The sequence below is a fragment of the Idiotropiscis lumnitzeri genome, chromosome 3, assembly GCF_059441095.1.
Source record: "Idiotropiscis lumnitzeri isolate Australia: NSW breed Sydney's pygmy pipehorse chromosome 3, RoL_Ilum_1.0, whole genome shotgun sequence".
NCBI classification, from domain to species: domain Eukaryota; kingdom Metazoa; phylum Chordata; class Actinopteri; order Syngnathiformes; family Syngnathidae; genus Idiotropiscis; species Idiotropiscis lumnitzeri.
In genome coordinates, this window is record NC_142393.1 from 6,830,900 (window position 1) to 6,843,328 (window position 12,429).

At 41.5% G+C, this 12,429-nt stretch overlaps 2 protein-coding genes across 3 annotated transcripts in view; one reads left to right on the forward strand and one right to left on the reverse strand.

The window, feature by feature from the left end:
* LOC148339670 (uncharacterized) overlaps positions 1 to 12,429 on the reverse strand; it is a 39,423-nt gene that overhangs the window by 13,560 nt on the left and 13,434 nt on the right. The window lies entirely within an intron of this gene.
* The window catches only part of lgr6 (leucine-rich repeat containing G protein-coupled receptor 6), a 36,699-nt gene continuing 25,133 nt past the window's right edge, over positions 864 to 12,429 (forward strand). Inside the window, exon 1 of the mRNA XM_088290260.1 lies at positions 864 to 1,466. Coding sequence (XP_088146386.1) covers positions 1,234 to 1,466 — 233 coding nt within the window. The 5' untranslated portion in view covers positions 864 to 1,233. The remainder of the gene's footprint in view (positions 1,467 to 12,429) is intronic.

The window sequence follows — 12,429 nt, forward strand, 5'->3', positions numbered from 1 at the left end:
GTGACAGGTGTGTGCTGACGCCATTTAACATGATTGGTTATATATATTTTTATTTTTGAGTTGAACAGATTCTAGGCCACTTTAACTCATTTACTGCCATTGACGGCAAGAGACGTCCAAGAGCCTTTTTTTTTTTTTTTTTTTTACTCGGCTGGTATTAATGGTGGGAAAAAAATTCAAATGATTTATCTTGGCCTTATTTTTTTATATCATAAAAAAAAAAAAAAAAACTGGCATTTGTTAGCAGATTGTCGACGTTTTTTTTTTTTTTTTATATCCGCAGTACAGTCCAATTGCTTTTTAATAAGCTCCTCTCTGCATGACACGACCACTACTTTCTGCGTGTTTGCACACATGCTGTCACATGAGTGTTCTCTCCGCGAGTCCAAGATCCCAACAATCCAGCAGCAGAAACCCGAGAAGGTGCGACTTACGAGACCCCACATTCTGATCTTTCTAGTGACGGAGGGACGCTGAAGTGTCAGAATTGCAATTTCCTCCAAACAGTCTCACTCATATCCTTTTCATCTAAACTTTGACACAACGGCCAAAACACACTGCCCATGCCTCCATTCCACTCCTTCCAAACGTGACTCCTTTTTTCTCAGCCATTAACGCTCTCTCACTTCCATTCATAAGGTCCCCCTCTTGTCTCACACAGAACTGTATTCTGCCCCACCCCCTTGCCTGTCCCTTACCCAAACAGTCATTCTCTTCACATTGCGCCTCCAAGCAAAATAAAACAAGGCAAAGAGAGGGAGAAAGCGAGGGGAGAGTTTCGGACTCAAGGGCCCCTCCCACCTCCTAGAGATGCTCCAGCCCATCCCTAAATGACGGGCCAATGAGAGGGGCTCATTCAGCACTCATGCGCTCCTTCTACAATAGGTAAGGAGTGGGAGGCAGAACGAGCGAGATCTATTTACAGGAGAGAAACGGGAAGACGGCGTGCATTTGTTTTTGGGGAGGGGGATAAATGATGAGAAACTAGAAAATAAAGTTGGAACGAAAAGAGAGGATAGATGAGATGAAGGGATGACAGCAGCAAGTGCAGAGAAGAAAAAAGTTTGCCTCCATCTTTGATACATCATTTAAAAAAAAAAAAAAAACCAACAACAGAGGAAGCACAGTGCTTATTTTCCTCTTCACCCGTCACAAAAAACAGACAGAGCAGAAGAGAGTGAGCACTCAAGGGAGTCGTTACAGGTGTAGAAGCAGACAGGTGGACGATCCGACATGCTACCCGTGCTTCTTCTTCTTCTTCATCATCTCGGCGTGCTCGACGGAGTAGGCGCATCCACACCTGGAGTCTGGGCTTATGACCGGATGCAGGACAGGCAAGGAGCAGCAGCCGCGCTGTGCCCATCGCCATGCCAGTGCGAGCAAGACACTATCTTCATCATAGTGGACTGCTCAGAGTTGGGACTATCGTCTGTGCCAACCGACATCAGCCCTCTCACCACTTACCTGTGAGTAATATTTGATACAAAAGAATGCTCGGTGTCATCTTTTCTCCTTGCGTCCATTTTTCATGACTAAGGTCTTCATTTTTTAAGGCAACATTTGTTGTGCGTTGACACACTGAGGGGGAAAAAATGTCAGAGCAAGCAGGCAACACTTGGCTGCATGTGTGACCAGGGACAGCGACATTACAAGATTACTGGAAAAAAAAAAAAAAAGAAACCGTTGAGTGTGTTTGTGTTGACCGCTAAGAAAAAAAATGAAAGGGCCACTACTTCTTAGTGTCAGGTTTCTGAGCACCAACCAGGGACCAGTTGAGGCAAGGTGTGTGTAATGGTTATTAACCCGTGCTTGCACATGATAGTTTATATTATCCAGGGAGTAAACTTGTGATTAATGTGTATCCAATTTGTAAAGTCCTAAATAGGTGACAATCGAAACCGCAAAGTCAGTTGGCTCAATTGTTTGATGTTTAATAAGTGCTTTAATGTGTAAATGCAAGCTTGTTGGAGTTCCCAGGCAGCACTTTGTTCAAGTTGTATTATACGTTATATTGCTATTACACACTCACGACAACATAATATATTCTTAAAAAAAAAAAAAAATAAAATAAAAAATTCAATCGCAAATTTAAGGCTCGCATTGATTAAGGTAACAAAAAACGAAGCTGGCGACAGCAAAGTACTTCAAAGTCTGCAATCACGCGAACCCCCACCGAGCAAAAAAAACTAAGAAAACGTCACAAAAGTCGAGACTTTCTAACATACAACAGCTTCACAAACATCTTATAAAGGTTTAAAACTATGAATGATGCAATAAATAAAACAATGAGCCAACGAACCCCGTCTATTAAGTGGATATGAATATGAAACAGAGACTTAATTACCTCGTTGACACACGAGAGGCCTTCTACAACGAGGCATCACAGGGGAGCCATTTTAAACAAAACAAGCCAACTAAAACTCGTTATTGTCTAAAAAAAAAATAGAAAAATAAGAAAAAACTCAGACATTAAAAAGAGGCGGCAATTACGCCACACAGCTTCCACAGAACGAGGAAACTGAAGTAGTTTTGCCACACTTCTGCAACACTTCTCAAACGTAAGTTGCGTTCAAGAGCGGCAGCGTATTTGTAAATTTCACCGCTTTAAATCGGCTAAAATTGTATAAAAATCCAGAAGGAATGGGGAAGGACCATTAGTATTGATTTGTGGGAAAAAAAGACATATATTCGGACATACGCTAGACAATGGCGATATAACTTATGACTATTAGCAGCCAAAGTACTCTGAAAAAAGTTTTTGTTCAGTTTACTCAATTTTATTTTGTCAAGCGGATGCACTACATTTTTTTTAACTAGACTGTACATCTATTTTTTTTTTAATGTATCTGGATCCAGATGATTTTTTTTTTTTTTTACACAGCCACTTGATGAAATAAAATTTAGTAAATTCAACACTCCTTTTTTTTTTTTCTTTCCAGTGCAGACATTTCCCACCAGGAGTGTCAAAGTGAGAGCAGAGACAATATACAGAATGTGAAAGATTTTCTTACACAGCTGCCAGAACTTTCAAATTGCTTTCCTACACAGGCCTCTGAGGACCGATTAGAGGCATGTCTTGATAACTGATATCGAGGTGACTGAAGTCAAATCCAGGAAACTGTGATGGAGCAGTTACTCACACGGGGATGTACAAGTTTTACAGTGGTGGGGAGGAGATGGAATTCCAACGGGGTAAGAAAAAGATCAAAAGTTGATGTCATGAAAAAGGCAGGACACAATGGATAACCCTGCGTGAAGGATGCCTGAGTCCACATCTGCGTTAGTATCGTTGCATCCAATTTCCACATTTCTTAAGTTCACCGGGAATCCACAGGGTCACATCTATCCAAAAATCGCTCGGTAAGGCACACCCACAAACACACGAGCGATGACCTGCGCCTCCTTCTGTGCACCGCTCTTTCCTCCACGCAAGCACATGCACGCCTGCAAAGATACACCCATCAACGCGGCGCATCGGCGACGAACATGAGAGTAATTGTTCATTTCCCCTCATTACCTAACACTGGAACCGGACCAATTAGAGAGTTTGAGGGGGAGATTTAGAAGAAGATAAATAAACTCTGCGACCAACCGCACACGCCCACACACAGTCACACCACAACACATGAAAGATGCGGGAGGATGCGGCAATACGAAGCGGTGATACCACGCACGACATTCGCAGATTTGCCATTTGGCTTGAACTCATTCAATCCATAAAACATACATATACGTTTTTAAAAACGTAGCCCCTGCCTCCCAAAGACGTATTTATACGTCTTTTTCTGCTTCATAGCTCCACACACACACACACACGACAGAAAGAACACAGCGCAGAGAAATACACTCATTTTGCCCTGTCTTATGCAAGATTACAAGAGTGACAAGTAAGCTCTGCCTAACTGTCCGCCAAGATTGGATCATCCTCCCGACACAGAGCCGCAGGTTAGCAGGTCACAGGGATTTGCTTGGGAACCGTCCACATTACAAACCTGATCCACATGAGGTTGTGAAATTGTGTGACTTCATTCCGACAGCGCTTCAACGTGTGCCCAAATGTATATGCTGGAGGCCAATCAAGCTACGAACCCCTCCTCCTAGTTCCTGGTGTTTATTTGCACACTTGGCCGAGCCCTCGGTAAACAGGTAGATGCATGATTTAATTGTAATCAGTTGAGTGTTCTATTATGCAGGTAGATTCTTTTCAAGGGTGCTGTGTGCAAATCTGAGCAGAGAGGGCTGGGATATTTCTGACGAAATTCGTTTCTGGGGGCGATGTATGAGAAAGAGCTGTCATGTTAATGCGAAAAGGTTCTTTGATATTAGATGAGAGGACCGGAGACAGCTTCAGGGTGTGTGTCTACTCAGCTTCGAGACATGTTATGTAGAGATCAAAATGGAATAAGAGGAGGTTTGGGGGTGATCTCACGATGTCATTTGACTAAGATTTGTCCTCAGAAAATAGAATATTTTCCTCAGGAAGCGAGTGTGTTTGCCATGTCGGAGGCTGTCTGCGATGGAATTGAGCAGTGATTAGGTGTTTTTTTTTTTTTTTTTGGTGGTGGTGAATTCTAATGGAAACTGCAGCTAGTACAGTACCAGACAGATGAAAACCATAGTGCGTGTGTGTGTGTGTGTGCGCGTGCAAGTGTATGTGAAGACCACCCAGACTGCTGAGGGAATTTTGTTTTCCAGCCAGTTGAAATGAAGCAGGACTATAAAATGAACAGGAGGATGAAGAGGAAAAAAAAAAACCTGAGCAGAAGAGAGGTGAAAATTACAGAACGAGGGTCGACCATTTGAAAGCCCAAAGACTCACAAAGAGAGCGTGCACACTGCACTTATTCACACACACACATACACACGCGCGTACACACACGCACACACACGACATCATCCCTCTGTGTTGTGGCAGTAAATGAAATTGTCGTGTGCGTGTCATTTCGCTATTATCTTGATGGAATGATTCCTATCATGAGTGACCGGGGTCACGCTGTAAACATCATGTCTGAGACAGGCAGATAGAGAAAAAAAAAGAAGAGAGAGCAACAGACGGATGCCGAGAGGTGAATGGGGGGGATTTGTTTGAGGTAGTAGATTTGAAAACCAAAAGAATTGCAGAAAACCAACAAAAAAAAAAAGAAGAAAGAGCTGTCTTTGTGTGTGTCTTTTTTGTAAACTGTCAGCGGAGGGACCTCAGTCTCGTTATCAGCGTCAGCATCAGAATCCTTGGCTCCAGACAACTACGTATGGAAGCCTTCTTTGCGCTCACCCAAATACCGTCTTATTATTATTGACCGCATTCATTTACAAAACATATGACTGGACTTTTGAAGCGCTTGAAGTGTATTTTTTTATTTATTTATTTATTTTTAACTGCGCCTTAATAAGTCAAAATGTGTAACAAATTCAACGCTGTTGCACAAGGGTTACATTGACAGCAAAGCCGACGATCAGATAGGAAAGGATAATGCACCCCTGATTTAAAAAAAAAAAGACAGACAGGGTAACGGATGCCGTCACAAAGAAAGGGGGATCAATGTTATCTTTCCTTGGTATTTCTTTTGTCTCTTCCTTCCTGTAAAAAGCAGAAGAATCTGCCTAACCTGTCAGAGTAATTCCTCAAGTCGCTTCTATGCGTTGCCGCAAAGAACATGACAACCACTTCCGTCGGATAGAAAATGGATATTTGTGCCTGAGGGGTGTTGGAAAGGAGTGGGCAGTTAGTGTTCCGGCATGTGGTTTCCTGACATCACCCTGGGAAGCTCTTAAATGTCTCCCAGGGACAGAAGGCAGGTAGACAAACAATGGACACAATAACATTTCTCCAGGGGAGGTGTAAGCAGAGAGGAGACAGTAGCCACAGTGTGCCCTGTGGTAAAAAAAAAAAAAAAAAATCTCAATCGCAATGTGGCATCGTAAAGGGAAACTTGAGTGAGGATGTGGCTCAAGGAGGTCAATTACGTGAGCTGATTTTGTATGCACCTGAGACTTGGATGCCAGGAACCTTTGAAAAAAAATGTTCAAACATGCTTTGTAGTGTTTGAGTTGTTATTTAGACAGTAGAAAAGAATGTGTTCCTTTGAAAGTCATATTTTTAGTTCAGCCTAGAGGTGTTCCTCAAGGGTCGATGTTAAGTCCACTTCTTTTTTTTTTTCATTTTTTACAAATGACCATTACTGTATTTCCTCCAAACTGCTCAATTCAATTATATGCTGATGATCAAATTATTTATCCCTCAAAGCCTTCTTCACATATTCAAGAATCCTTACAGAAAGAAAACAGCTACTTAATTAAACCTAAAATGTGTTATGCTTTATGACAAAAAATTAAATCTCTGCTTTTGACATAATGATCGAGTTGAAAAGTACATGCTTTATTTTTTTTAATTTGATTTTATACCAGTTTTATCTTATAATATTATAAAAAAAAATATTCATTCTTAATGTAATTATATTTTGAGATTATGGTCGCTAATACATGAACCCGTTAAACAGTAAGTTTCGGAGAGTATTTTTAATGTAAAATCTGATCCCAGTAAACAAAGTCAAATTTGAGAGTAAAATATTCAGCGTAAAAATTCTCATTTTCAACATTTTTGTATTTGACCCGTCTATAAGATTTCCTAGGACATCACGAGTACGGGATGTCAAACCATAGAAATTTGTGACCTGAAACAGTTAAGGACCCTTCTGAGAGTCAATGGAACCCATAACCTGCTGTGAAATTTAATTGCCTTCTAAATTAAAAAAAACAACATCCAGTAAGTAAGTGCACATTTGCACTGATTTGGTTCTCTGTATCAATGTAATTACAGCTTTAAAGGTACAATGTCATACTTATGATCGTAAAGAATCTTATTTTGAAAACAAACAGTACCAGTTTTAAGTAATAGTTGGTGTAATAATGCATAATTGGACCACCAACGTTTGCTTGGTCTCATTCTACAGCTCCAGAGATGCTCGGTGGACAAAAAGTGTACCCGCTAAGTGACTCCTTGTATGTTTAGAGGCAGAGTAGTGTGACACATGCATGATATGGGGGCTTGGAATGTGCTGCCTGTGACGTGAGGATGAGGGGTGCCTCTGACTGAGAGAATTCAGAAGGCCTACATGGCCCAGATTCCAATTCGGCCCCTTTTCCAGGCCTGGGAATTCATGGGAATGTTTGCGCGTGTGAGTGCTTGCATGAATCTGTAGTTCTCACTTTTCCACTACAAAGATGCCATTGTGTTCTCCAGCAATGCAATGAATGTTCCGGACTGTCCTTAGCTGTATTCAGGGATAGACAACAAAAATACCTGTAAGCTGTACAATTGAAAAATGTTATTCGGGCAGGATTGCACATCAAATGGATTTTTACGGCCATTTATAAAAGCTGTATCCAATAAAGAGCAGCATTTCCAAAAATAGACAGGAGGCAAACTATAACCACAATCTTACGCTCCTACAAATCCCAAAATTGTTTAGCTTACTCATGCACAAGATTTAGAAAGCCACCATTGACAGGAAACTCGATTTATGGAACACCGGCCCCCACAAACCACACCAACCACTTAACGTGATCGAGGGACGTCTTATATACACTGTCGAAGTATCCTCTTCCTTTTGAACTGAACTTTTGTCACATTTCAATTTGGAGACAACTACGCAAAAACTATACGATGGTCACATCACTTTATGCCTCACGTGTGTTTTCCATCAGCCGGGATTTGTGCCACTGTGATGAGATTCACATGTCAAAGAAGGAGGGAGGAGAAAAAAAAAATCAAATGGGTGCTTTTACAAGCATGGCACCGGGCCTAACTAAATATCTTCAAAATGACAGCAGCCGCGTCTTCATTAGTATGAGGTAAGATTTCCTTTAATTCGCGATGTTATCGGCGGCCAGTTATATACGGAGCAGATGAAGGCGGTGTTAGAGTAGCAGCGAGCCACATGAGGATTTCAAACTGGATCCAGTGTCCTCCTGTTTCTGCCATTCAAATGAATGAAGCCCAACACCGACACACACAATCAAGTTTCAATACACAAATTGCCTCGTGGGACTCTGCATCATATATCCAGGCCAAAAAAAAAAACAGGAGCGGGAACCTTCCAGGATATTTGCACAAATAAGTATGGTAATAATCACGTAACGACCATGAAAATGTTAATGAACGATGAAGGCTCTTTTTGCCGACCCACAACAGCTGCCTGTCAGTCCTGTCCGCATGTCGTATGTCATGTTCCAACACTTCCTGTTCCATTACTGAAGTGCTTGACCTTTCACCCCTCTCCCCTCCGTCTTATGAATGGGAGGACAAGAAGCCGACATAAAAGTGTGTATACCAGTATACCAGTCTACGAAGACTTCCCATGACATGACCCCGGAGTGAAAAGTCACTTTCTCCACCCGGACGGACATCCGGCTGTCACTCTCCCCTCTGAACGACAATCTCCCCTTTCTGCCTTATCGCTTCTTTTTCTCTTCCGCCCTATCTGTTTCCCGTGTTCTTTTGTATCCAAGTCGTCCCCGTGGACATTCTTGTCCAGGTGAAAGACTTCCTCACACTCTCATTCTGCTCTTTGTGGCTGATGAATGAGCGGCAGAAGAGAATAAGAGAAGGCCTGATAAAAGAGAGTTGCTTGTGACAACAATGGGCAAAGAACCCCTCCCAGGAAGTCCACAAGAGAAAGAAAACGGGGAGAAAGAAAAAAAAAAAACATCTTGAGCGAGAGACAGCATTGTAGCCTCCTTCCTGCACGCTTTGTGCATGGACGGCACATGCACGTGTGCGTGCAAAACGGTGCGCCCACGAGAGGAACTGAAAGCCATATTAGAATTAAAAAATGAAATAAATAATTGTAAAAAGCAAACATACGGACCTCACCCTACGTGGGATAAAAGATCCTCTTTCATTTGCGGCTTTGACTGTGTTAAAAAAGGTTAGTTGAGAGGATCTGATTGGCTGAATGTGACGGGGGACCTTACTGTCATGGAGATCATAAAAAAAAAAAAAACAGCCAAGGTGTGGCATGTCAAATCCAGAACTCCTGCCCTGTCGGCAGGGATCTGGTTGTTGCTTTTCGACCAGGCTTCTATATGGCCAACGTTCCTTGCCGATAAGGAACAAATCTTATCCGTTTGTTGGATGCGAGGCTTTGCCTGAACAAGAGGGTAATCCATTTGCTCGGATGTTGGGAAATAAAAGTGATTAATACCTGAGGGGATGGCTTTTGTAACTGCATTAGGTCATATTGTACGTGTGAGTCATGAAAAAAAAATAAATAAAAAATCAGATCCTTTCCAATATTCGTGAATGCCAAGAGTATTGTCAGTTGGAATTTAATATGATTTTTTTTTTTCTATTTGAAATTGTATTCAACCCTATATTTTGTTGGCATGTTGTTTTCATTTTTAAGGCATGCAGGCAAGTGCGTGCCTTGTTTAAGGGCACGTCAGTAGCGCTAAGCGGACGAGCATGTCTCCATCAACTTGTCCCAATACCTGTAGCAGTTTCGCAAGCCTGCATTTATAAAATCAAGTCCTTATGAACGGAGCTACTGCGATCCCGATTGGATTATGATGCATGCTCGCTTTAATTGTTTCATATCAACACTTGTTTGCTTCTCAGTTTCGATCAAAGGCAACAGAAAATCAATCATGTGGCTATGATGATGTTGGCTCCAAGCACGGACCTCAAAAAGAAATAATTCCGTAGTCAGAATTTAGATCGTCACAGCTACCGGAGAGCATAATTGTATGCAAAGATGCATCCTGTGATATGATTTACGCAATAGTTGACCATATTGTTACTAAAATCATCCAGTTTTAAAATTTAAAACAATGGGCCCTGTTTTTTGTGCCCGTGGGTGGAGTTTCCTTTCGTTTGGTATTTTGCTAAATTAGCACAAATAGGACAGGGCGTTTGCGCCGTTGTGGGAGAGCACAAAGCCAATTCCCAGCCAATCAAAGTGGCTCTCAACTCCTGTCTCCTCGTCCTGCATTTCATGACCAATTCTCGCCAAACACCTGCCTGCTGATCCCATCCGAGAGCGTATTCAGAACCCACGAGGGTGGTCTAACCTTGCACCTTTCAAAATTCCAGGGCGGCTCCTGATTGTAGCGTTGGTGGATTTAGTTCAGGTAAACCTCAGAGCATGAGCGTGGCTGTTTTCCCAATGGTGTTGCCAGTTGTTTTGTTCCGCTAAATCATCGCACTTGTCAAGGAAGGCTACCAGCTTGAAATTGTCCACAAAGGAGCTATGGCCACATTCACACCCGCACACAGAGGGGCCTTTGATGGCAAGGTTGATAACATACTTCAGTGGTTCTGCTGACGGCAAAAAGGAAATATGATAAATCACACAATTGTAACAAGCAGCCGATGTAACTTCACGCTCAGGCTGAAATTTGAAGCAAAGATGGGAAGAGAGGGTGCTAGAATGGCACAAGAAAAAGAGATAGAGGGCCCAGAGGGATGAATGGAAATTTCACCCTTAAGGCAAACACCTTGCCATGATTAGCCAATAAATCATTTCATAGTCTGCTTTTACCTCTTACGTCTTGAACACACAAATTTACACACAGATCGAATCAATACTGTATATCAGATGACATTTATCCGAACATCAGAACAGATGGAGTGCATCCCATCTTTTTCGTGTGCCATAGGCCAGTCGTTACTTAAACAGGGAGACATCAGATGACAGCTTTTACCAGTCATTCAACAGGTTGTGACGGGATGAGCAAATGTCTCCTTGTCTTTAGGGCATCATTCAACATTAGGCAAAGATCTGAGGCACTGATATTTCCTGTGTGCCTCTGCGGAATGAAAGATGTATTAACCCACAGGAATAAATCAACTTTCTTTTTTTTTTTTTTTGCATGTTGCTCCGAAAGCAAGACAAGGCAGCCTTCTGCAAATTCACAAGAAAAATTAAGAAACCCCAAAATAACTCGTCACTGTTTCCTTAAAGGGAAACTAAACCCCAATTATTTATAGTGTTTGTATAAATATGTGCCAGGACGAGTCGAAACACAGTACTCTGATGGAATAAGAAACGGCAGAATTCATCAAACGTAAGGTGGTTGTCATGTTTGGTAAAAACACCTTGCACAAAGAGATCCAGAAAAATAAATACAGACCGGCTTATAACACGGTAATTACATTTCTAGGTAGATGATGATATTATGATCAGGGTTTATTCATGCATATCTTGTCAACGCTAAATATTCTCCTATATTGTTTTCTTATAGTAACTACAACAGATAAGAATCGGTGAACATGCATCACATTTTTGCAAATTTTCTCCCTCGTGAGTGCGGAAAAGACCTAAAAAAATAGCAACTCCCAAAAGTGAGCAGATGCAATGCTATATATGTATTTTTTTTTTTAAATAAATAATTTCTAGATTTAAACTATTTAAAGCAGATACAGAATATAAGAGAACATTTGACAATTTCTGACGACACACACAGAGTCACGGAGCAATATTTTTCCATGTATGATGTGCTGGAGTTCAACCAGCAGTTATATCAACCACATCTGCAAGCATCGTGGAAAACAATAGTGCAGGGGTGTGAAAATGAGTGACAGGCATCTCACCACACGGACCCTAGCGACCAACAAACAGCAATAATATTGTCCAAGGCAAAAGTTGCTGACGACACATCCACGGAGACTCACACAAGAATCTCATAAAATTAATATCGAGAAACCTCAGTTCTAATTGTAAAACTCCCATATACACGGCTGGAGCTGCAAAATATTGAAGCTCTCGCTTTCTCATTTTCTGTTGCGGCCGTTTACTCGCGCTGAAAATATCTGCACGTCACAGCGCCAGCCGACACAATGCACATGTGGTAGTCATCAATCATAATTATAATGGTTTAAAAAAGCCACAGCTGTTATTTGATTTTAAAAACAAGCCATAGCACAACGCCTTCCAACGATACGTCAAGTTGTCAGCAGAGGCCTTGGCCTGCCGAGGAGAAATGTCTCTGTGTGTCTCTCCGGCTTCCCAGCGAGCTCATTGGAGAGCAGAACAAACTGAGCCACACTCAACCTTTCCCCATGACTCACCGTTGCGTCTTTATCTTAAAACATTTTCCCCCATTGCGGCATGTTTATTCTGTCCGAGCAAAGTCGCTGCTACGGACTTTCGCGCAACGTTTGTTTATGGCTTCAGTAATCAGGAACAGATAATGGAGAGTTGTCTTCATCTGTCGGTGCATCCTCAGATGCTGAGTGAAGTCTATGCATGTTGTGCGTTTGTTGCTTTACTTTAAAGATGACGTTTTAGCTATTCCATTTACAATCATGAGTTTAATGTGTGTTGTATGAAGTGAATGTCTGCTTTCTGTGCCATTTAATATTTATATATATATATATATTTATATATATATTATATATATATAAATATTTATATAAATATTTATATATAT